At 40.4% G+C, this 25,106-nt stretch overlaps 1 protein-coding gene across 2 annotated transcripts in view; it reads left to right on the top strand.

Moving 5' to 3' along the window:
• The first annotated feature begins 1,209 nt into the window (after positions 1-1,209).
• Positions 1,210-25,106, top strand: part of ARL15 (ARF like GTPase 15) — a 188,639-nt gene continuing 164,742 nt past the window's right edge. Inside the window, exons 1-2 of one of the 2 annotated variants that reach the window (XM_083466264.1) lie at positions 1,210-2,464; positions 17,672-17,764. In XM_083466264.1, coding sequence (XP_083322390.1) covers positions 2,417-2,464; positions 17,672-17,764 — 141 coding nt within the window. In that variant the 5' untranslated portion in view covers positions 1,210-2,416. The remainder of the gene's footprint in view (positions 2,465-17,671; positions 17,765-25,106) is intronic. The other variant, XM_083466267.1, reaches the window with a different exon arrangement.

The raw sequence follows: 25,106 nt of genomic DNA on the forward strand, positions 1-25,106 counted from the left end.
ATATTTACTTCAGGAAAAGAGAGACCTAAATGAGGCGGGTAAAAAGAACAAAAACAACAACAACTCACCAACATGAGCTACGACCCTGAGTAGGGAATGGCACACACGCACCCCTCAATCCCCCACAACATAGTTCAATTTACTTACGGGTAAATTTAGGATTGGGTTATTTGGCTGAAATTCAGAGTTGCGCAGTCCCACTGAGCGCAGTAGCATTCCCTCGACAGTAAACACTCGCAGGATTGTTTTGCAACTATTATTATTATTAATATTAATATTTGCAGCGTTACATTCAAATTGCTATTTAAATCAATATGCTTACAGTTTCACATTGCTTTATAGAAAATTAGGACAGAAATGATTTATTTAACTAGTTACTGGAGTTATGGTATGCTATACGTGTTATTAAGCTACAATTTTTGAAATAATGTTTAAAAACAAACAATTATAATCTCCAAAACAGCAGAACCTTTACTGGGGGAGGATAATCTATTAGGTTGGTCCTATAACCTCAGTTCCCTCCCAGCTGCCTTCTTACTTATAACCATCTTCGTGGGTCTCCCTGTCTGATAGTTTCCTTCTCCTTGTCTCAGGTTGCCTTTCTCAAACTCAGTAGTGAGAAGGATAGGTAAAGGTAAAGGGACCCCTGGCCATTAGGTCCAGTCGTGACCAACTCTGGGGTTGCGGCACTCATCTCGCTTTATTGGCCGAGGGAGCCGACGTACAGCTTCCAGGTCATGTGGCCGGCATGACTAAGCCACTTCTGGTGAACCAGAGCTGCGCACGGAAACACTGTTTACCTTCCCGCTGGAGCGGTACCTATTTATCTACTTGCACTTTGACGTGCTTTCAAACTCCTAGGTTGGCAGGATCAGGGACCAAGCAACGGGAGCTCACCCCATCACGGGGATTCGAACTGCCAACCTTCTGATTGGCAATTCCTAGGGTCAGTGGTTTAACCCACAGCGTCACCCGCGTCCTCTAGTGAGAAGGATAGACAGAGACAAAGCTAGAATTAGTTGGCTGTGCCCTTCATGGCATCTGGCCCCACCTTCCACTGGTCTCTGTGCTTTCCATCCTCCTAGACCCAAAAGGCACCAGCCACCACTGTGAGTAGGGCATTCCGCTACGAAGAATGCCTTGACTTTCATGGCTACTGGCTACACTTCAGATGACGGGGGAGAAAGATGCTCAAGATGGGTGAAAAGATAGATCAGGGATAAGACAGCCCATTAGGAGACTGCAACTCCTTTAGGGCTGTAAAGAACAAAAACAGCACTTGAACTGGTCTGGAAAACCCACTAGGAGCCAATGAAACTGACACAATGCTGTCGTGTTATGCTTGAAGTAGTAAGCTTCTGTTAAATATTCTTGGTGCTGCATTCAGAACTAGTTTAGCCTGTGAATACTTTTCAAAGGCAGTCCCCCACAGAGCACACTGAAATAGTCTGAATTGGATGTTATTAAAATGTGAGTGAAAATGCACATATCATTGCTAACCAAGAAAAGTTTCAGCTATCATCACAGACCTAAACTGGTAAAAGACACCAGATGCCCCTGGCAGTTGAATATTCACAGACAGCATTAGAGCCAAGACTACCTTCAATCTATGAACCAAAGCAGGCTGTAACCTACTCCTAGATCAGGTGATTCCCCAATCATAAACACCTCTCTTATCCATATTACCATAAGTTTCACTCTATTTGCCACCATCCCTAAATCACTGATCACAACCTTAGTTCTAGTTACAGGTAGGTAGCAGACCAACACAACCTTAGACTCAAGACACTAAATGCAACCCAAGGTGTGATGGCCAAGAGAAGTGGAACCAGGTGTAGATGACACTTTACTCCAAATTTCCTAGGTGACTTCTCAGTGGTTTCATGTAGCTGCTAAATAGCATGTGGACACAATGGATCTGCTCAGAATTGGGACCCACCTTTAGCCCAAACATGAATTTGAGTATGCAGTTCTTAATTGTTTACAATATATGTGTATGGTGGTAGCTGCATAATGTTTTTGTAGTCTAAAGCCTCTGTGGCTGCCTAACCTTCAAGTACCCAGGGGGTTGTGGTGCATCCTAACTGCTTGTTCTGTCTAGTCCCTGCCTAAAGCTAAATCACCAGTTGTGACAATATAAATCGAATACAAAAAATCAGAAATTGTGACGAAGAAGATAGAAATTCAGACCATCAAGACTAGGAGTGGGATCTGGGGAAAATACCAATCACACATACCAGCATAATAGAAAAAAACTTCTTATTTTTCTATATCTAGGCTTGTACATGGGCAAGCATGAAGCCACACTGAGCCTCCTTTCTGCATCCTACAAATGACTGAATAGGAGGAATTTCCTTAGTTGTCTTGCAAGCATGTGCTTCCCATAGGCCAACGTAGGACATAACCAGGATTTCTCATGCACTTTCCCCCACTGTCCAGGCAAAACATGAACTCCCACTTCCAGGTAGGAATTGTTTTCTGTTACTTACTGAGTCTCTTCCAAAGTACAGGCAGCAACCATTTTGTGCACATAAAATTGATGTTTGACTGCCAATGTGTGGGTTTTTTTTAGACCAGGAGGAGGGCTGGATGGGTAGAAAATGTTTGCAGAATATCTGAAGAATCGTGTTAAACATGTTAAAATGTCAGCAGGGTTGGAGTAAATTCAGCAGTTTAAAGTATATGAAAATATAATGAGGAGGGAGGAGAATAAAACATATGGAATAACCAGAATATGCAGTTGTAATGGGTAAATATATAGAGCCATGGAAGGGGGGGGAGTAGGTGATTATGATTGTATGTGAAAAATTTTAATAAAAAAAAGTGTGTGGGCGGTGTCAGTAACGAAACTCATGCAAAATTGTCACTGCCTGTAGTTTTAATAGCAAAAGCTATTAATTATTTACTCTCATCACAGAAGTTAGGACACTTCTAAGTTGGAAGGCCATTTACAGTATATATGTTTCATTATTTTTCTTTAGTTATCATTGCACGGCACATTTTTTTCAGGGGTGGGGGATTTGCTTTATAGGAAAATTGTGGGGTCTGTATTATCTGCATTATACTGTATTATATGATGCTCGGGTTCCTTAAAATTTCCATATGGCAGTACATTGTACCCTGCTTCAGTCCTTGAATTTTCAAGGGTTGGGAATGTGAATTGCTGGTGTTTTGCATTGTATAACACTATGTTGCCTTTAACTGACAGTTTCAGTAGCTGATTATTGGGCTTGTCTGACTCAGCAAGGATTAGGATTCATGCGCCATTATTAGTTGCATGGAATGCTGCTATCAAGAGATACTTTTTTACTGAACACTGCAACATTACAATGATGAGAAAAGCAATACATACAGAACTTTAATGTTTTTAAACTAGGGATGTGGGGTTTGAATATGAGAACTTTTTGCATCTCTAGTTCAGTGCTGTACCATTAAATCTGAAACATGGTTGGGAGCATGCCATCATGACACTGACCTTGGTGGCATACAATATGCCACCTATATGTATTTATTTGGTTTGTATCACTCTGTTCTTCCTCCACAGGAGGTCAGGACATCTTATAAGTGTCAGCTGTTTTCAAACTACTCTCTGGGCTGTACTGTTACCTCTATTTACAAAATAAAAGAAAAAGGAACTAGAAAAAGTTCAGTTTCAGTTCCCTAGTGGCTTGTGGTGTTCAGATGTTCTAAAGGATGTCTTGATTCATTCTATTTTAGTAAATCTACTGGATTGCATTCTTTAATTTCATTTTATAGATACTTTGTCTGAATAAAGCCCGCAGGTTAAGATTTTTGTACAGTGGACGCTTGGGTTGTGAACGTGATCTGTGCGGGATGCAGGTTCGCAACCCGCAGCGTCCGCAACCCGCAGCGTTGTGTCTTCACACGCGCGGGTTGCGATTTGGTGCTTCTGTGCATGTGCGACTTCCAAAACCCAGAAGTAACCTGTTCAGGTACTTCTGGGTTTCGGCAGTCTGCAACCTGAAGAAACACAACCTGAAGCGTCTGTAACCCGAGGTATGACTGTATTTGTTTTTTTGAATGTTGAAATGTGTATATCTTTATTGTTTTAAAATAGATACATTTATGCCAGGAAAGCAAACAAACCAACATACAATCAAATATACAAACTATAAATTGACAAACAGACAGAAGCAATATATGAAACAACACAATTCTTATAACTAACATCCTTTGTACTCCCAATGATGTGAATGATTGTAAAAATTGTAAAACAATAAATTAAAAATGACTTCCAATTAGTCTCGCTGTACTTTATCTGTTGATTATCTTATACCGCAGAGTTACCGGTACATATTTCTTATATAGAGATTTTTGTATTTGTTTACAATTTCTTTTTGTAATGCAAAAATAATTTTGACACTGTTATTAGTATAAGACATTTAATTTGTATTGTATTTTGGAATTTTTATTTTGTTCATCCTCAAAACTCTGGTCTCATATACTCTTCCATTTGTGTAGTAAGTATAACATTGGTTTCTGTGTGCTGCGCTGGTGCTGGCTCGCCAGCTGTAGCTTCGTCACGCTGGCCACGTGACCCGGAAGTGTCTTCAGACAGCGCCGGCTCACAGCCTCTAGAGCGAGATGAGCACGCAACCCTAGAGTCGGACACGACTGGCCCGTACGGGCAGGGGTACCTTTACCTTTATAACATTGGTCACTGTTTCCATATGGCAATGCAGTATGTCCAACTTCAGTCCTTGACTTAAAGGTGGGGATCAGAATATATGCATAACCAGGATAAAAAAGGGGACAGAATGTATACATAACGAAAAACAGTAGTAGAAATTATAGAAATTATAATTGGTTGTGGAGCACAGGAGAATATGTCTGTATTTGAGGATGATTACTGGCAGTAAGGCAGAAGCAACAGCTTGGTTTTACTATCAAGTCTAAGACTCTGCGGTGGGAGAGTGCTTTCTGATTCTGTGCACTTGTACGGTTCCAAGGGTGCCAATGTGGTGGCAACTCTCCTGATTTAGTCTGGATGTACACACGTAGAGTCAGTGCAGTGAAGAGGTTAGTGATGGGTTTAGACTGGGTTCAAATCCCATATCAGCCACAAATCATGTTGAGTTACATGAGCTAGCTACCACCTCTCATCCTAATCCACCGCAGACGATTGTTGTGAGGATGAAATGGAGGGGACGTTGTATGCCACCCTACTTCATTAATACTGTGTTGTACTGTGTAACGGTACAACATAACAATTTCAGAATAGAACTCTGTATGCAATAGACCTGCCTGCGTGTAGATACATAGTTATACTCTGGTTTTTCCCCCCACAAATGTAAATATTGACCACCTTAGAAAAATGTTAGAGGGTAAAGCTGCAGAAATAACTGTGGATTGGAAGGATTGGGTTGGAAGGATACTGAAAATGGGCTTTGAGTTTGCACTCTGTCCATAATATAAATAGGCTTCACTGATATGTTAAAAAGCAACCTATTTTATTTTTTTATATATATTTTATATTGGAAAACCTCAGTAACACCAGTGATATAAACTTGACTGGTCATGTGTTTTATATGACCTTATCATGTGTATTTGCTGTTGTTGTCAGAGCACTCTCATGAGTTTTTTGCTCCAGGGGAAAAATAATTAATGGGCTGCCTGGAAACAGATAAGCAAGTACCGGGCTGAACAGGGGAGCACTTGTTAATTTTGGGAATTTTGTTCTGTGTTCAGCAGTGCTCTGAAAGTTGTGTGAGTCTCAGCAAGATATTTGGTGCAGGGAGAGCTTTAAAATTATGGAATACATACAAAGTGTTTCTATGGAAGGTCTCCAGTACAGTACACCACACAGAAAGTTCAAAGTGTTAAAATCAACACAATATATTCCTTCTGTTTAAAATAAAAATCTTTAAGCTGCAACTCTCAGCCTTCATACTTAGAACTATGGCATTGAAATCAGTGGAATGTAGTTCTGATAAATACTTAACATCTTGCTAGGTGATTTGTGGAGCAAAGGACATTGTCCATCCTCTGCAGAGTTCATTTTAAAACACCATGTAATGAGTAAGAGGTGATAAAAGGTAGGTGCAATAGGTGAGGGAAGGCAAAGGTCAGTGCAACAACAACATAAAAGGTACAAGTGGGACCTGCAACAAAAAGTTGCACCATGGAGTACTTCTGTTCAATTAACCATGCTTTTTTGTAGGCTGTTCTACTCCATTTCCCTTCCCAGTTGTTTTTCTGCCCCCCACCCACCATTCCATTGAACATGCTCATTCGAGACTGGGATTTTTTTTGTTTTCCCTCTCCCCTAAAGTTTTGTGCATTTCTGCAAATCATGGATTCCAGCAAGTCTGCTGATAACTCCCTCTTCTGTCTGGGTGGTAGTGTTCTGCCATTCACCCCTGAGCTTCCAAAATAGCAGGACTGTTAACAAGATGATACCATAAAATATTAATTTGCAATTAGCAGTGAGATATTTAAACCTATTTCATTTATAGAGAACACAAAAGAAATGTTTTTAATGGATGTTCCCAACGAGGTGTCAAGGCCTTTGTGAGCAGATGAAATAGTTTTGGTAGCCAGACTCAGGGTAAATTCAGATTTGTATGTTCATTGCTCAGGGTGGAACTAAACTTTAGTTATTCACATTTTTTGTTCTTGTGTAGATAATAAATAACTTGGGGGCAGCAGCTGGTGATAAACTAGCATGGGACTATAAGGAAGGGGGATTTTAACTCATCGTTTGTGCTTTAACAAAAAATTGGAGCTCCCCTCCCCCAGAAAGAAACCTGTTTATAATGCTACACAGGACCACGACATGGGCAAAGAGTTAAAGCTCCTCTTCCTCAGGACTGGCCAAATACATTTTACTGCCTGAAGCAAAGTAGCAAATGCTACGCCTCCCACCAAATTAAGGAACAGAGCATCCAAGTCAGGCTAGTTATTTGGGAACCTGAGGCAGAAAATCCAATAAGCATCTCTTCCCCTCCTTGACAGCAAAAATACAGTAATAATAAAGCTCATGAGCCAAGACACTACCGATTCATTCTTTCTCTTACAGGATGGCCCTTGGTTTGTAGCCACTAGCTACACTTGTGTGCTACAGTCTTTGTTACTACTGTTCCCTTTCCCCATGTTTTCTCCACTTCACATCTAGCATGTTGCTGGGGGTGTAGGAAAAACAAGGATAAATTGTTGGCTTGAAACATCACTTTATTTACCCGCTTGGAACTTGAAGAGAAATGAACAACCCAAAAGTTGTGTGTGGCTCCCAAGTCGCAGGATAGCTACCACCAATCTGCTATACCTCTGAATTAATGGAATCAAATAATTCATCTATAATATTTCAGTTTTGTGATAGGGTAGTATGTTGTTGTTGGTTAATATTCTGTGATAGGCTACTGTGATAGATGGATTGTGTGTGTGTGTTGGACAAGATCAGTTGGGGAAACCATGACTCTTGTGCAACTGCCTTAATTACTAACCAGTGTCCATTTTTCTGGAGCTGGAGTTCCTGCCTGACTCTTATCAGTGATCTGGACATAGACTTGGGGGCTGCAGGGGCACCAGATGGGGAACCATATCAGGGTCAGAGCCAGAGCTGACTGCTGAAGATAATGAGACCATTGCATCTGAGGCTGTTGGAAAACAGACCCCAGAAAAACCTCCCAGATCACTGGATCTATAGGGCTAGAGCCCAGCCCTGCACAGCCACCTTCCCCTGAAAAGCCAGACGTCTCCCACCATATATCACCACTCCAGCAGTTTAGGGAGTGCACCAGAAGAAAGGCTCTGATACACAGGGAGAGTGCCCGTCTTCATGCAAGAGGATTGGCCCTTAAGGCTCCGGAGTTCTCTACAGGGTGGTGGAGTCTGGAGGAAGTAGTCTGGATACAAAGGCCTCAGGCTACTTCCAACCCTTGTTGGAATGAATTGCTTACTCTGAGCTATCTGTGGTTTGGGTGCTTAGCCTTGCTGCTCACCCCCATCCTTGCTGTGTTCTCTGTGGGATTTGGCATCAAACAAGTATGAAACAGCTCCTCATCCCTGGACTAGATGAATTCAAAGGAAGTAGTGCTACTTAAAAAGAGCATGATTTAAACTTCCAGGAGAAACAAAGTATACTTTCAGTATATTATGAATTGCCTTTCTTTGTTTTAAATTATTTTATTTAGCTCTAATTGTATCAGTATTTCATACAGAACTTTAGAAACTAATGTACGTAATGCCACTAGGGGGCACCAAACGTTTTAGAAAATCAAGCTACCAGGCTAAAAGCAGAGAAAATACCGGTATATACTGCACCGTAATACATGGTCTTTCAGCAATCAGTGAAAATAAATGCTGAAATATATTTGATCACCAGTAATTTTTTATCTTATATACATTTGAATAGAACTTGGATTTTGGGGTTCAGCTGAACATGAAAGTCTTGATTTTGAGAAATAGCTATAGCTATCCTTGTAACTTTTAACTTTCAGTTCTTGTGAAATTTATTCTTTGTGTAAAGAAATGGCTCTATCCTGGTGATACTGCATGTATTGGATATAGAGGCAGGGAACTCAAAACCTCACATGCTCCTCCGCACTACTGCTATTTCTTTTTGCTTCTGCTGGCACTTGATCTTGCAGTTGTAGTGGATAGCCAGAGGAAAATGTCAATGCAGTGTGCAGCAGCTATAAAAGCAATAAATTCTATGTTAGGGATAATCAAGAAATGGATTGAAAATTAAGCTGCCAGAATTATAATACCATTATACAGATCTGTGGTGCAACCATACTTTGAATACTGTATTCAATTCTGGTTGCAAGTGGAGATGTGAAGGAGCAGGAAAAAAGAACAGAAAAACCGAGAAATTTCCCCCAATTTTTCAGTTTCTTTCCCTGAGCCTTCTTCACATGTCTAGCCACCACACCTCATAAAGGATATTGCAAGTCTTGAAAAGGTCAGCCAAAATGATCATGTGATGGGAACAACTTCCCCATAAGAAAAGATTACAATATTTGGAGGTCTTGAGTTTAGAAAAATGGTGACTAAAATGGAACATGATAGAGGTTTATAAAATTACTGATGGTGTGGAGAATGTGGATCAATAGACTTTTCTCCCTCTAATAATACTAGAACAGGGGACATCCAATAAATTTAAATGTTGGAAGATTCAGACAAAAGGAAGCATTTCTTCACACGGCACATATTTAAACTATGAAATGCCCTCTTACAAGATGTAGTGATGAACACCAATTTGTATGCCAGGGAAGAGGAGTAGCACCAGCCCACTCCTGTCTGTCCCTGCAGAAGCAGGGCAACTTGCTTTCCATGGTGAAATCCCACTGATACACACATGTAACATGAAGTCTAATAGTCTAGGCATGTGAGGAAGTATCGCTTTGAGACTGGTGCAAACAACTCCAACAGCCAATTTTAAGAGATTTTATTAAAAGGGTTAAGAAGGCAAAAGGGAATGGATGTATGGGACGGCATGTTCCCATTTCACCACATGAGGCCCTGCGCTCCCCCCCCCCACACTGCTGAAGCATCCCTTACCTAGGTTGTGCAGTGGTGGCATGAAGTGGTGATGATGCTAGCAGGTTCTGGTGAGCTCTCATGAGATCTTGTCTGAAATCAGTGCTGCTGCCAGCAGCTGTGGGCACCCCCAGCTGGGGACCTACAAGGGGGCTGCCTTGGGGGTTTCTGCTGCCCGAGGCAGCTGCTTCACCCCACCTCATGGGTGGGCTGGCACTGGGTGTATGAAAATAAACAAACATTTCAATTCTACCTATCCTAATATTACTACTTACAAACAGTGTTTCTTCGTGGACAATGTAGTATCTTGGGTGGTCAAATGGAGGTTGAGGGACAAGGAAGCTCCCATTGATGCCAATGGAAATGCATCTCTAAGTTTCTTGAACCTTTTAAAAAATGCAAACAGCAGCTGCAGGGCAGGGTAGGGGCAGACAGGCTCAGGATTACAGGGAGAGGGTCAACACTTTCCTCCTTGTTGTGGTCCCTTTGAAAATCATTGCCCCAAAGCAATGGGAGGAGGGAAAGCTGCAATTTGCATCAGGTGCTATTTGGCCCTGAAAACCCTTCTGAGCCAGACTCATCTTTGAGGTGTCAGAAATGAAGTTATGAAACTATTCAATAAAATACATTTTTACGGATTGTAAGCCACCTTGAGTACTGTAATATGAAAAGGCAGTTTACCAGTGAAAAGCAAAATACTATTTTGCAGACTTAGTGCTGACACACACACAGATCATTCCTGAGTTCATTATAAATAATAACTCAAAGTATAGTTTTCACTGTATTTTATGAGAGGTGATTTGCTTTGCTCTAACCACATGCTTTAGAATTTTGAAAGAGTAACAACAGAACATTTCCCTGGAAACCAGAGTTACCGGTTCTGCAGATATTTTGAACTTGGATAAGTAATTTCTGTTGAGAGTTGATACCATGTGTGGTTTTGAGATGAGGAGGGTTTAAAAAAGTGGAAGTACATCAGCATTTCTCATCGTACAGTTCTTCTAAGACAGTTGTCCAGTATCAACTGGTAAGTTGTCCAGTTATCCAGATGAAATACAGATTCTAATGTGATGTAAGAAAGAGGGTAATTTATTTGACTGAATATGAAAGTAGTCAGGGCTTATTTTCAGCTGGAACTCACTTCTGGCACCTCTCAGGTGGGTGCCATTGCCATTATAAGTGAACAAGAGAGACGTTCATGATGAGTTCCAGCATCTCTTTTTCTAAAAAAAAAAAAAAAAAGCACTGAAAGTAGTAATACAGTTAACTTTCTAGCTTAGAAATCTAAGTGAAAAAGAACTTTGTCATGGACTGGTTAGATGCAGAGGAATGATGGGAGAAACCAGCTGGGGAACCAACAAGCGAAGAAGGCTCAGAGCTTGGCAGTGGTGGAGGAAGCCGCTTGGGCGCCTGGGGCAGCATGAGCTACCCATAGGGGCAGGGTGCACCGCGGGGCCTCCGGAGTCTGCCTCCTCCCCCCACTCAGCCGCCCTACAGCTGGGGGGAGGAAGGCAACGGGTGGACCGTTTGGGCAGCGCGGAGCCTGCACTTGCCCAAGCCACCGCGTCTCTCCCAGGACAGTGATGGTGGGACAATGATGAGTGATCATAGGGAGAAGTGGTAGAAGACTGGGTAGACGAGGTGTCAGAAAGCGAAGAGGTAACAGCATTTATAGACCTGGGAAAGTCTGTGGCAGAGAGAAGTCCAGAATCAGAGGCAGAAACTGAAGCAAGGAAGGAGGAAGGTCAAGAGGCAGAGATGGGTCAGGCTGGTGAAGAAATATGGTTCATTTACACGTATTTACACCTGAGTTGAAGGATGGAGTACATCTATCTTGTTGTTGCCCTCATAGTTTCAGCAAGCTTGGGCCCAGAGCAGAAGACTGCCATGCTCCCCAGTCTGTGTGTACAGCCTCTCCCAGCCAGCCCCACATGGAGTTCTGTCTGCCCCCCTTTCCAAAACTCCTTTTTTAAAGGCCAGTTTTCCTTCAGCCTACACTACCACCCACTGCCCACATGGAACTCTCCCTCCCAGGTTACATAATCAAACACTGAAATCCTAAATATGCCCTTTGCCTCTACTCATCATCCCCTCATGGGAGGAGGGGCTCACGCTCGCACAGGGTAACTGTGTCAATTGCCCATTACTTTCCTTGTACTACATGATGGTTTTTCTCCCCAGGCAGTTCCAGGCCAGGAAACTGATTCAGTCTGAATTTTTACACTGCTAAGTTGTCTCACACCTGGGTGAAGACTTCAAGTATTTAGTAATCTTCTACATTTACTAAGTCTAGAAATTAAGGGAGGAGGAATCTGGTACCCAGGACTTCTAGGGGAATCTGCCCCCCAATTCACAACAATATGTTATTAAGTGCATTTCTGCTCACAATGAAGCGTTATATGTGATTACATTAAAGCTAGCAGTAATTGTGTGTGTTGTGGGGGGGGGGGAGTCCACCACTAATCTATAGTTTTGTTGTAAACAAACCTATGTTGATACATCTGTTCTTCCCACTAGTATTCCTTTCATATTTTTTTTCCTGATAAAACACAGTGCGAGAACATACTAGCACATGTCAGAAGGGAATGGTACTATAAGGGAGGTAACACATTGTACATATTAAAATTTTGCTACCTCTGTTGCTAAATTGCTTCATTTGTACGATTGCTATTAAGCAAATTCTTACCACATTCTAAGATTTAAGTTGCATCAATCAATTTCTCTGGGGAACTGTGAGCAGCTGATCTTTCTTAAATGTGAATGAGGTACTGTTTAAAGCTTTTTTAAAATAATGATTGTATAGCTGTGAAATATGTCAGCTGATTTACTTTCATTATCTAAGAATTACAAGCCAAAATGTCTGATGAAATACATTTAAAGTCACTTCCTTTCCCATGCTAATCAGATTAATATGTGAATTTTGCAGATAACACGAGCTTCAGTTCCAAGAATCAGAACTGTGAAAAGGCTTGATTTACTCAAAAATCTGTTGTGAAGTATCTTTCAGTTCAAAGTGCTAAACTCATTGATTCAAATACTTAAGTCTTGTATGCAAATAATTTTGTTTGATTTCTATGAATAGATAGTTAAGTTAGTGGAAGATGGAGAAACAAAACGAAAAACATCTTCTTCTAAGTTATCCACCTTCAGGTTTTTATTCTACCAATGTAGATTTTGGTGTCAGGTTCTCTTTGCCACTCTGCCCCCACTTTCTCCAAGCCAAATAAGGCCATCCCTTGGGGAAAAGGGAGATGGGGGTAACAGATGACAGGAGGCAAGGCTCTCAATAGTTGTGAATAAAATGTGAAACTTTAATTAGGTTAAGTACACAATGTTATGTCTTTTAATTTGAAGGGAAACCTCATGTGATCTACTTCATGCTGAACTTAAAATAGAAGTGCCTTGTAAACATTTTGCTCACTGGGTGGTTTTGGCTATCTAATCTTGCTGTGGATAAGGTTTGAAGGATGATACTTTTGGATGGGGAGCATTATTGTTCATTGGCCTTAAGAACTTTAAAAGAAAATATTTTCAAATTGCTTAGTATAACATGCAGAAAAAATATACTGTCAGGAACAGTTTTTGTGATTGCTTATAAATATAAGCTGCTTAGGAAGTTTAATATGGCTTGATGACATCTGCTTTGCAATGTATACAATGGCATCCATGGGCCCAGGCACTTGAAGAAAGCAAACAGATACTTTCAAAAGACTATCACTGTGTCAGACTGTGCCTTAAACTATGTATGTCATGCAGTGATATGGAACTCATAAAATCTCACAGTACTACTTAAGAGCAATAGTGGTGCTTTTTGCAGACCTCTCATAACTGTGTCTCATCAGATTAGAAAGTGTCACATGTAGCACTTATTCTGTAATACAGGCACATCCAACTCTCAAGAGACTGTGATCTACTCCCAGTATTAAAAAACTGACAGTGATCTACCCATTGTCATTGGAGGGAGGAGGAGTGTGCGTGGGGTGAGTGGATTGCCCAGAGTTGTTGAGCTTTTTTTGGATTAAAAAAAAGGTAAAGGGACTCCTGACCATTAGGTCCAGTCATAGCCGACTCTCGGTTGTGGCACTCATCTTGCTTTATTGGCCGAGGGAGCTGGCATACAACTTCCGGGTCATGTGACCAGCATGACTAAGCCGCTTCTGGCGAACCAGAGCAGCGCATGGAAATGCCGTTTACCTTCCCGCTGGAGCGGTAATAATAATAATAATAATAATAATAATAATAATAATAATAATAATAATAATAATTTATAGCCCGCCCATCTGACTGAGTTTCCCCAGCCACTCTGGGCGGCTCCCAATCAAGTGTTTAAAACAGTACAGCATTAAATATTAAAAACTTCCCTGAAGCCTTCAGATGTCTTTTAAAGATAGGATAGCTGCTTATTTCCTTCACATCTGAAGGGAGGGTGCCTATTTATCTACTTGCCTTTTGACGTGGATTGCACAGGGTTTTTTAGCTCCCCCCCCCCGTAACTTTATGTACACGACAAGGATCCCACGATCTACCAGGATCAGCCGGGGATCTACTGGTAGATTGTGACCTACTGGTTGGACATTCCTGCTGTAATATATCAACCCTTGGAAATCCAGTTGCAGATATTTCATAAAATGTTTTGAGATTATCATTTAATATTGGTCACCCCAAACTGTAATGACTTATGGAAATACATAAAGAGAAACAAAGAGGGATCAAAAATGCCAACTCTGATTTAATCCAGATTTTTCCTTTCTGAAGAAAATAATTTATTTTTTTTTTAAAAAAAGTTTGCTCCCAACTACCCATTTGTGATCTCTCAACAACCTGTTAAGATTAACCTGCAGATCAAGTCCCTGCTTGGAAGCACTATAGTATTCTCTACTGTTTCTTGTTGTTGTTACTCTTAAGTTACTCAGTTGCTTTCCCCATTTTGTATGGTTCCAGATGCATGTTTGCCTTCATAAATTTTGAGCAATTTGCAGATCTTAAACTTAAAATTAACCTGATCCAGCTAATGATACACAAAGAAAGAGGTGTTTATATATGCATCATCCTGCTGGGAGTGTAAAAGGCTGCTGAGCTGGAGACAGAATAGAATTTCAAGGCAGCAATCAGTTTGCAACTGTGGTTCATTCCAAGCATGCTTCCAAATCAGTGACAATACTGATCACCTCATAGATATGGGGATGTAGTCTTGGGGGCTGGTTTAGGCACTCCTTTCTCCTTCCCATCCCCCCAATTAAGTCCTGCAACAGTGCATGTAGCTGATGGCAAGAGCTGATTTGGCATTCTTTTGCATCAACAGTCTTAGTCCAGGTAATTTAATAAAATTAAAAAGCATCTAGATAAATTGCAACAATATTTTATCTTTTAATGTTTCCAAATGACAGGTGCCCGTAATGAGAGCCTGTATTTAGCTTGGCTCTTTCTCCTTTGAATTCCTTTACTATTCATAGCTCAGCAGTCATACTTATTTTAACTACACTTGAAAGGAGCAGACTTACTTACACAGCTGCTGTTCTCCCAAAAGCAGAATGTTGAAGTATTTAGAACAGCATATATAACAAATCTTTGCTGGAGAAAAAACACTTTGAAGATCAATTGTTCAATACAGTATATTAATATATCTGGGACTGAGAAGTTATTGTTCAGTTTAGAAATTGATTTACCTCTTCAGGAGTAGGAGTTGTTATAGTTGCTATAGGGCAAACTTTAAAGAGAGGTCCACCTGTCTGGTTGGTTTACTTATACACAAATTACTTCTTCGGATCATGGCCACAGTGCTAATAATCCAGCAGTTTCCAGCATGAAAATCCTATTTCAATAAAAAGTATGCTCTAGGCTTAAATCTTTTGCCTCTTGAATACAAGTGCCTTAAGATTCCAAATGCAGCTTCCTGTTTCTGCTCTTCTTTAGTAAAACCTTCCCTTTACACATTCTTTTGCATCCATCTTGTACATCTTTTCAAGCCTTCATGCTGTTCTGTCAGATAGCCTTGTTATGAATGTCCGTACATCAGCAGCTGTTGGGAGCAAATACTGTCTTTCACATCAAACAATCAAACTGGGTAAAATATGCAAAGGCTTGTCTTTATCTTCATTGTAAATGCAGTTCTGCATGCAGAGCACCACAGTACATAATTGCTTAAGCTATAGTAGGAACAATATTGTCTCACCAGTAACAAAAAGTCTATAATTCATTTCTTGCTCAGGGTCTTAGTTTCAATAACCAAAATGCCATCATGACAGAAAAGAGCATTCAGATCTTTTGTTTCAACTCTGTCTGGCAATTTGTATTGTCTAGTAAAGCTTCTGGCTATAAAGCCATGTTCATCCATCCTGGGTCCATGCTGAGCTTTGATCAGGAGCCAGCCTTCAAAGGTTTGAATGATAACATCTTCAGGACGGAACTGCACAACATCTAGTAAGACTTGAAATTTAGGCTTTTCTTCATCTGTATGGTTCTGCTCTTTTTCAGCAGTACTCTTGACTGTATGTATATTCTTTGTCTGAGTGGCTGAGGCTGGGCCTGGCAAGGCATACAGAGAGTGGTTTAGTTTGCACGCATCCAAATCTTGATCAGCAAAATGCTCCTGATAACGTATTGGAGTTTCCACCCAATGCCGTATAACTACTCCTTCCATTGCTGAAACAATGTTGATAAAGCCGCTGCTTTGTTTTGTTCAACTGGAACAGAACAGTCTTGAACAGAGTAGTGTACCCTTTCCAGTTGAACACTCACTTACAGACTAGTTTATCAGTTGAGATAGTGTATTATTTTTAGCTCTGGCAGAGCTTATTGCTTCACTGGGTGTGACTCAAATCCAGAGGCATGCTGCATCTTTTGACAAGCTGACAATTGACCACTATTTATAGGACTTGCGCTTGAGCTGCTTTGAAGGCTGTCGTTTTCATTAGTTGGCATTTGTATGGCATTATTCTACACTTTCTCTTTTTTGTTATGATTCAGGGTACATCAGTATATTGTGGTATATGCCCCCCCTATTTATTCTTATTTCTTTTAAAACTATACTGTTACAGTGAATGCAAGTTGTTTATGCTGTTGCATCATGAGCAATAAGTTGATTTCTCTGGATGTTTTCTTCAAGTACAAAGCTTGAATCTGTTTATTGAATGGATGTATAACATTGCCACTGGAGGCTCAAGTGACCTTGATGATGTGGAGTGCCTCTTTCCAGCTCCATCTGATTTGCTAGCTACACCCTCTTTTGGATAGAGGTTTCCTGGTCACTGTAATTTATTATCTTGTAACTTTCAGACTGGAGTATTATAACATGCTTTACATGGGGCTGCCCTTGAAGATGACTTGGAAACTTCAACTGGTCCAAAATTCAGCAGTCAGGTTATTGAGTTTCCATTTAAACTTGCATAACCCCTGTTTTTTAAAAAAAGATATACCCGTTGCTCTTTGCTTCTGGGCCCAATTAGTGTTATAGATAAAAAGCTAAAGGACCTCTGGATGGTTAAGTCCTATCAAAGGTTACTATGGGGTGTGGCACTCATCTTGCTTTTCAGGCTGAGGGAGCCGGCGTTTATCCACAGACAGCTTTCCAGGTCATGTGGCCAGCATGACTAAACTGCTACTGGCGCACGGAGGATTGTGTTATAATCCTAAATAAAATAGGACCCAAATATCTGAAAGATTGTTTCCTTCCCTGCAGAATTTCTCATGTGTTAGAATTGGCAGTGGAGGCTCTCTTAGTAATTCCACCACCCTCCGAAATCTGGGGGCAGCCTAGGAGAGGACGTTCTCTATGGCAGCCCCTAAGTTGTAGAATTTCCTCCGCACAGAGGTGCGCTTGGCACCTTTGTTATATAGTTTTCATCGTATGCTTGACCCTGGCCTTTGGCAGCTGAGATATATATTTTAAGATCCATACTACTTTCTTGACTGTAATTCAGTTTAACTGTTTTAACATTCTATTTATAAATTGTTATAACCCATCAGTCCATTGGTATCAGCAGGGAAATTGGTGAGTTCTTTTAGCCCTAGGAGGTGAAGAGAAGAATCTGTAGATCCACTGAGGCTACCTGGGTCTCAAGCACTACAGGGGAAGCCAAGATTCCAATAATTTGGGGGTGGATAGGTTTTCATCACTAAATGCAAGACTAGAAATACAAAGATAATTTATTTTGCTTCTTATGGTCATTAGGATGATGATGGAGATCTGAAAGGACCTGAAATCCTGCTCTTGTCCTTTGCCAGTCTTCCAGAGCCTTCTTCCTGGCTTCTGAGATTTTGCCAGGTATTTCTACTACATGGGGGGGGGGGGGGAGAGAATAAAATAAAAACCCAAACGAAAAAAACATGCTTGCTAGATTGTATCCTTGCTATCCTCACATTAAAGAACCATGCAATTTATAAAGCTGTGTTCAGGAGATAACAGTGTGTTAATTGCATAGAGGCTTTACTCCAGCTCCTTTGCTCTCAGTACATAGATAGTTTGAACTTAAAAGGCCTGGTGAACCAAAGGAATTTTTACATTCTTATAAAGAAATGGAAAATATTTTCTGTTAACCATTATTTGTTAAATTACCCTGGCGAAGATTTTTGTCACGTCAGTTACCTGGGCTATCAAATGTCACAATCTTATAAAAAGAAGTCCCTTTTGAAAATGTGTGTTAACATTATTACTTACATTAGCTCAGTTAACCGTAGCTTCACAAAAACTGAGAGGTGCCTTTATAAACAAACTGGGAGACTGGTTTGATTCTACAGATACACTGAAATGCATGATATGATTTCTGAGTCATATCAGCAATGTATTAAATCCTATTTTACTTATTGTCGCGGCCATTTGATTAAGCAATAAATCATGTGAATTGCAATCATGAAAACCAAGATTTTCAAGGTTTGCAGGCCACAGGTTGGCTGGACTCAGTCCATACGCAGAAACCATCCCACCAACAATATTGATTTGCCCCACCTAGTACTTAAAAACAAAATAAAACCAGACTTCTACATTTGTAATATATTCATTTAAAGAATAGCTTGTTTTAGAATACAAAAAGTTCTGGGTTTTAAACACCAGCGGTTGCAACCACCTTCCAAAAGTGGTACTGCTCCAACTCCTCTCAACTGACTCAGGGTTGCCCACCAAAGATTTTCCCCTAAGGGTAGATTTTTTTTCAATATCACTTGGGGGGAAGAGGTAATAATTTAAGGAATATGTTAATTGTAAGTAGATAAAAGCTTTTGAACTTAAAATACGTATTCATTTTCAACTTAAATGTTTCTAATGCACTCTTACACTTCAACCATGTGCTTATTTTTCAAAGGTTAAGTCCCAGTGTGTTCAATGGGGCTTACTCCCTTCTAAGAGGATTTTGGAGTTCATCCCAAGGGACAATAATATATATAAATACTTGGAAGTGTATCCAATATTAGTCATATTCAGAGTGGACCTATTGAATAAATGGATATGACTGATTTCTGAATAAAACTCACTTGGATACAACCCTTTGGGTTTGGTGACAGGGTTATAGGTATTTTGGTGTGAGGAAAACACAGATTTTTTTTTACTCCAGCCAGCTGAAAATGTGACAGCCCCTTCCAGTGACATAGGCAATCTGCAGCGCTACTTGGCTGCTTTTTTCACTTCTTATATTTGTTGTTGAGGCAGAGACACCTTTGAAGTACAGGACAGAACTGGTACTTAACATCTGATAACAAATAGAGCATGCTGCATGCTCATAGAAAACTGTAAAAATAACTCTCTCTACTTTTGGCAGTCAGCTTGCTATTTCAAATGTTTTAAAGAAAAACTGTCAACATCAGCACCATCTAGTATGTCCCACAGGCTGTCCCATTATAGGGCTTAATGGCATTTTGAATGTTTTGTCCAAATTATTTTAGCTTGAATATGACAGTGATTGCTCTAATGAACTCAAGTAGCATACCGTCTTGCTGCTCAGAAATCCTTGAGAGCAGATAGCACTCTGGAAATTATTAACGGGCAGGTCTGTGCAGGCCACAGTAAAGCACTGAATCTGGAAGGAAAAGTATCCAGATGCCAAATCTGTTTTGTGTGAGACATATTTCTACAAGCTAGTCATGCAAAGTATTGCAGATTTCAGAGTCTGATCATGAGTTTATGTGCCCTAAAGGATGATGTGATGTAAGTTTCAAAATAAGTTATATACATAGTAACAATACTTTGTACTTAAAACATTTTATGTGCTTTGCATACATTTCAGTAATCCTTGCATAAATGCCGTACTACAGTACTATTATAGCCCTATGCTGTGTGTTGTGAGAGACAGAGAAAAATACAGAAGCTTAAGGCCACCTAGTAAGATATGGAAAAGTTTTAAGCTGGGTTCTAGTTCATAGCTAGTCTCTCAACCACCATTCTCAGAAACATGAATCCTTAAATATATGAATAATGGCAAACACTCTGCATTTCATTTGGGAGAAAGCTCAGGTGATGCTGGAAAGATAACTGCCTAGGTAGGAAAAGTGATCAAAACTTTAAAATGTTACGCCATTAAGTTGGATTTGTGGTGCAGAGGGGTTCTTTTGTGCTTCTTGGTTCAGCACTTTGATTTTTTGGATATTAAGCACTAGGCCACTCTTCCTATGGTGAATAAACTCCACATGAGTTTACTTGTGCTCATCGGTAGCTGCCAGGATTGTGGAGTAATTGATATGGAGATGTTCATAATGGCAGCGAGTCATGGGTTAAATTGTTATGGCTGGAGCAGAGATCATTCAGTAGAGAGGCCACTTCCATTTAGCTGAATTCCTGTCGCAACCAGAAATGCCAAGCCATACATGACAGTTGCTGAATCTAGGATCTCTGATACTCAAGGTGTAAGAACAGGTGGGGTCCAAATTAAGGAGCAAAATGAGTGCACTAGAACCTTATCCCTTCCATAGCTTACCTCCTTGTAGTCCATTGCCTGAACTCCTTCTCCTCCCTCACAGGCTTCAGGACTGGAAGTGAGCCCTTGGAGAGAAAAACATCAAAGATAGTGGGCTATGGGGAAATAAGTTGTGGCTGGTCAGGGTTCATTTTCCCTCACCCATCCACTCATTCCTTCTCCTGTTAAGTTCTCATCCTATCCCACAACACATAACCCAGCATACCTGAGTTTTAAGCACATGAGTCTGCAGCCTTCTTATCTAGCATTAAAAGAAGATTTATGTATTCATGATTGATAAGTCCATCAGTTGCTATTGGTCATAATGTTATGTGGTGGTTATATGGCACTTCTATGTCTCAGAATCCCAGTTGCTGGACAGCAATAGGAGGAGAAGCTATTGTCTTCATGCCCCATTTGTGGACTACCATGAAGCATCACCTTGCTTGCTTGCTGTGGGAAGTAAGTGCTGGACTTGATAAAGCTATGGTCTGACCTTGCAGGACCCTTTATGTTTTATGGATTGCAGTTTAAATGGCTAAACTGGCCCTAATATAAAGCTGAACCGAGAGCTCAGATCTAAGATATTGCAAAGGGATTTTCAAGGCAGTTTAAAATTAAGAATTAAGAATTTTAAACTGAGACAGCAGCAATGAAATATCAATAAAACCCTACTAAAAAGCGCCACCTCAAAAAGAGCAATGTAGGTGTGGTGGTCAATAGAAGCCCTTAAAGGCCAAGGAGCTTTCTAAACATAAAGGTTTTAAGTCTATATAGGGCAAAGTTTATCTCTCTGGGGAGAGAGTTCCGAAGTCTGACTGCTACACATTTCCTTAACTGAGATTTTCAAATGTTCGCTGATATATAAGTGAATTATTTACTTATACTTTCTTGAAACATGTATCCATAGCACAAGTGATCAAGCACATGCCAGAGTTTACTTTCAGTTTCAGTTGATTTCTTGTATTAGGAAGTTGCCAAAGGTATCAGGGAAGGTCAGTTAACAGTTATCCTCCTTAATAATGTGGCACCTAAGTCAGGGTGGTGAGTGCTGCAGGAATAAATAGGACATATATTTCTAAATACCACTCCAATTCTAATAATGTTTGCTTAAAAGTGAAAACTCCTGATTTTCATGCAATTTGGGAAATCATGTGTGCTGAAGATTGTAACTGAATTGCATTAAGGTTTGGGATGTAAAGAAAAATGTGGTTACAACAGAAGCACAATTTATTTGGAGAGTAGAACAGACGGACTCAATGATCCGCTGCCCCAAAATAGCTATAGTAGACATAACTGGTGCTGTTTGTACCAGCTGCCTCAAGGTCCCATGAGCCAAAATGCTACTTGTCTGGCCTTATGAGTGGGATGAAATGGCCCTTGTATGGCTGTGCCATGCAGAGACTAGGGGGAAATACCAGCACACTAGAAGTGTTGTAAGTTATCTCTTTATGCATTTTCCAAGAAAGTGTATTTTTGGCCTGACAACTGGTATTATGACACACACTTATGATATACAACAGAGATGGTAAATATTTGCTTCATGGGCCAAATCTAGCCCGCCAATCCAGCCTATGGCACTCTCCCTAGGCCACATTCCTTCCTCCTCACTGAAGGCTGCATTCTGCCCCCTTCACAATTGTATTAGCAAGTGAAGCTTGTATATGTGTATGTGTGAATAGATCAATGAATGTATAGTTCGATGTTTATGCTTTGACTCCACCATCACTGATACACGACCCCAGTCACTTCTCTCTGAGAAAGTCTGGTCCATAAGTGCAAGAAGGTTCCCCACTTCTAGTGTAGCATTAGACGAGAGACATTTACCATATTTTCCTGTGTATAAGATGAAGTTTTTTTGCTAAAAAATATTAGTAAAAAAATTAGGGTCTTATACACGGATGGTGAATGCACAGGGGTTTGGGCAGGCAGTCTGGGCTCAGATTCGGGCTCAGGCTCTTGAAGTATTGTAACCCTAACTTTGGGTGACCTCTGCAAAAAAAGCTCAAAGTTGTTCTGTTTGATATTAAAAATATTGATTTTTTAAATTTTGGGTTCTAAAAAATAGGGGTTGTCTTATACATGGGAGCATCTTAAACACGGAAAAAAACAGTAAGTGGAACTTACCCTATGAAACTGAATAACAGAATCAGACTGTTAGAAACATCTTCTCTGACCAATATTTGCTGCCTTTGATTGTTTACTGTTCTTTTGTGCCAATGGATTGTAAATACATCACATTTTGAAAATAAAAAAAAGGATTTAAGGCTTAAATGAGAACTGTAGTAGGGCTAGAACTGGGGACTGCAGGAAATTTGAGATAGATACACTAAAACAGATTGACATCAAATGACCTCTGTACTTGTGTATCTCTTGGTATGTAAGCAGTATATAAATAAGTAAATAAATAAATAATACTAACAATTCTCATCTAGTGATGTCATTCTTAAAAGGAATGTATTTTGTTCCTTTACTCAAAAAAAATAGGCAATGCAGATTACAGTTTGGCTCCTCAGCTAAATACAGCCACCGTTCTGCTGCATTAGTATAAGAAACCAATAGAAAAAAGACAGTCACGGAACTGAGAAATTGCACAAAACAAATGAAATACCGTGAAAATCCCTGAAACGAGAAGTAATCGATTAGAAATATTATCTTGTGGAAATCAACTAAATAATAAAAATCAAAAAGCTTAAGGGAAAAAAATAGAAAAACCTAAGATAGAACAAAGCCTTAACGGGATGCCGGCTACAAACCTTGTTTCACTGAACTATTCAGTTTCCTCAGAGGGAAATAGAAAAATCATAAACTTAAAATGACCAAAATTAAAACAAGGGTAGAACCCCCAAAATTCTGATGTATTATAATCCTAGCTCAACCTAGGTAAAGCAAAGCGCAGTAATAAAGGATTAAAGACTCAAAAGTACAGTTTCTAATACTGAATTTACAAAAAAGGTTTGAAAACCTACCGTATTTTTCGCCCTATAGGACACACTTTTTCCCCTCCAAAAATGAAGGGGAAATGTGTGTGCATCCTATGGGGCGAATGCAGGCTTTTGCTGAAGCCTGGAGAACGAGAGGGGTCGGTGCGCACCTGTTGGGTTCCTGCCGGGCTCCCAAGGCTTGCGGACAACAGCCTATATCCCGAAGCCTGGGGCGCGCTGAGCAGATATCCCGAAGCCTGGGGCTTCGGGCAGATATCCGCAAGCCTGGGGAGCCCGCGGGAGTTATAGGGCGAAAAATACGGTAAATGGCAAGTATTAAACAAAGTCAAACTTGAAGAAGGCAAAGCACAATAATAAGGGGTTGAAGACTCAACTGTGAAAATTCTAGTGCTGCTTTTACAAAAAGGTTTAAAAATCTAAATGACACAAATTCAAAGAAAGGAAAACAAGATAAAGCTGTTTTGGGTTTTGAACAAACTCGAGAACAGGGCTGAAACGCTCCCATTGTCTAGATGTTACTGCTGATGATCCAGCACAGATTCAGTTCCTGGAATAGCCAGCATAGCTTCCTGGTGAAGTAATGACCTAAGTATGGGTCATTGAGGTAACAAAGGAAGTGGCTCTGTGCCAGAGAGCAAGTTGGTGGGCCCTCTCCCTCAATTGTCTGGTACTTAGAAAGACAAAAGCCAGTGTTAAGATTTGCGCTATGTTAGCTGGAGGCTGGACAGCTGGGAGACGCAGCTATATCTGATTTCTGTTGGAATCCAAGGCTGTGGCTATGGGAGAAGCAAGGCACTTTTGGCGTTTTAATGCTGTGTAACTAAACCATATATCATAAAGACACCACAGTCTCTGCTGTGCCTTATTCTGAGGAATCCAAACCCAGTGTAAGCGCCTGGAACCCTGGAATCTTGCACCACTCTGAGATTGGGATGGTGTGCAGCAATATGTTGCAGTGCTCAGACATTCTTAAGATAGCAATATGCATGTCTTACTGATGTTACCCGTCAACTTAGAACAGCACTACCAAGATTCCTGGATTCCAGTATATTGAAAACTTGCAGATGCAGTAATGTACTTGAAATGTAGTACAAGTTCTAAAGGGCATGTTAGGATATATAAAATACCTTTATAAGAAAGGATCTGTGGCATACAGAAGAGGCATGGCCTGCAAAAGGTAATAGATAATGAGTCTGTGTTGTTAAATTTTATAGCATTACATTGCTCTGCAGCCTTACTCCTTAAAAAATCAAAACAGAACTGTAAGCATAGACAATACAAGTTGAATGGCACCCTCAGAAATAGAAGTTTATTGAACATTCAGTCTGGAGAACAATTGTGTATTATTTGAAAGTTCACTCTTCGTTTTAATGTTAGTTGGCCTTTATAGAATGTAATCCCAATTTGGAATTTTGATACTGTGGGACCTGTACAGTTACCAAAAATTTTATCTGTAAATTCTAAACACATCCCCAGGAAAATGTATTATACTGACACCTTGTGGTTTGGAAAAAATACCACAGGAATACTTTAGCTTTCAACCTTTTCAAGTCCATGGCTCCATTGACCGAATACATTCTTTCTGCAGCACCCCTGTAGGATTCAGGTGCCCAGTTATGTCTCCCCTTTCCTGCAGAGCTGGCAGCCTCTCACCTTTTTTCAAACACCCTCCCTTGTGGAGTGTTCCCTCAGCCTCCTCTGCTCTTCTTGGGAGTCCTCTGGGCAGCTGCTGCGGCTGTTGCTGATCTCTGAACAGCATTGCTCCCCTGCCCCAAAGAGA

Source organism: Podarcis liolepis, assembly GCF_965112155.1.
Source record: "Podarcis liolepis genome assembly, chromosome: 11".
Lineage (NCBI taxonomy): Eukaryota > Metazoa > Chordata > Lepidosauria > Squamata > Lacertidae > Podarcis > Podarcis liolepis.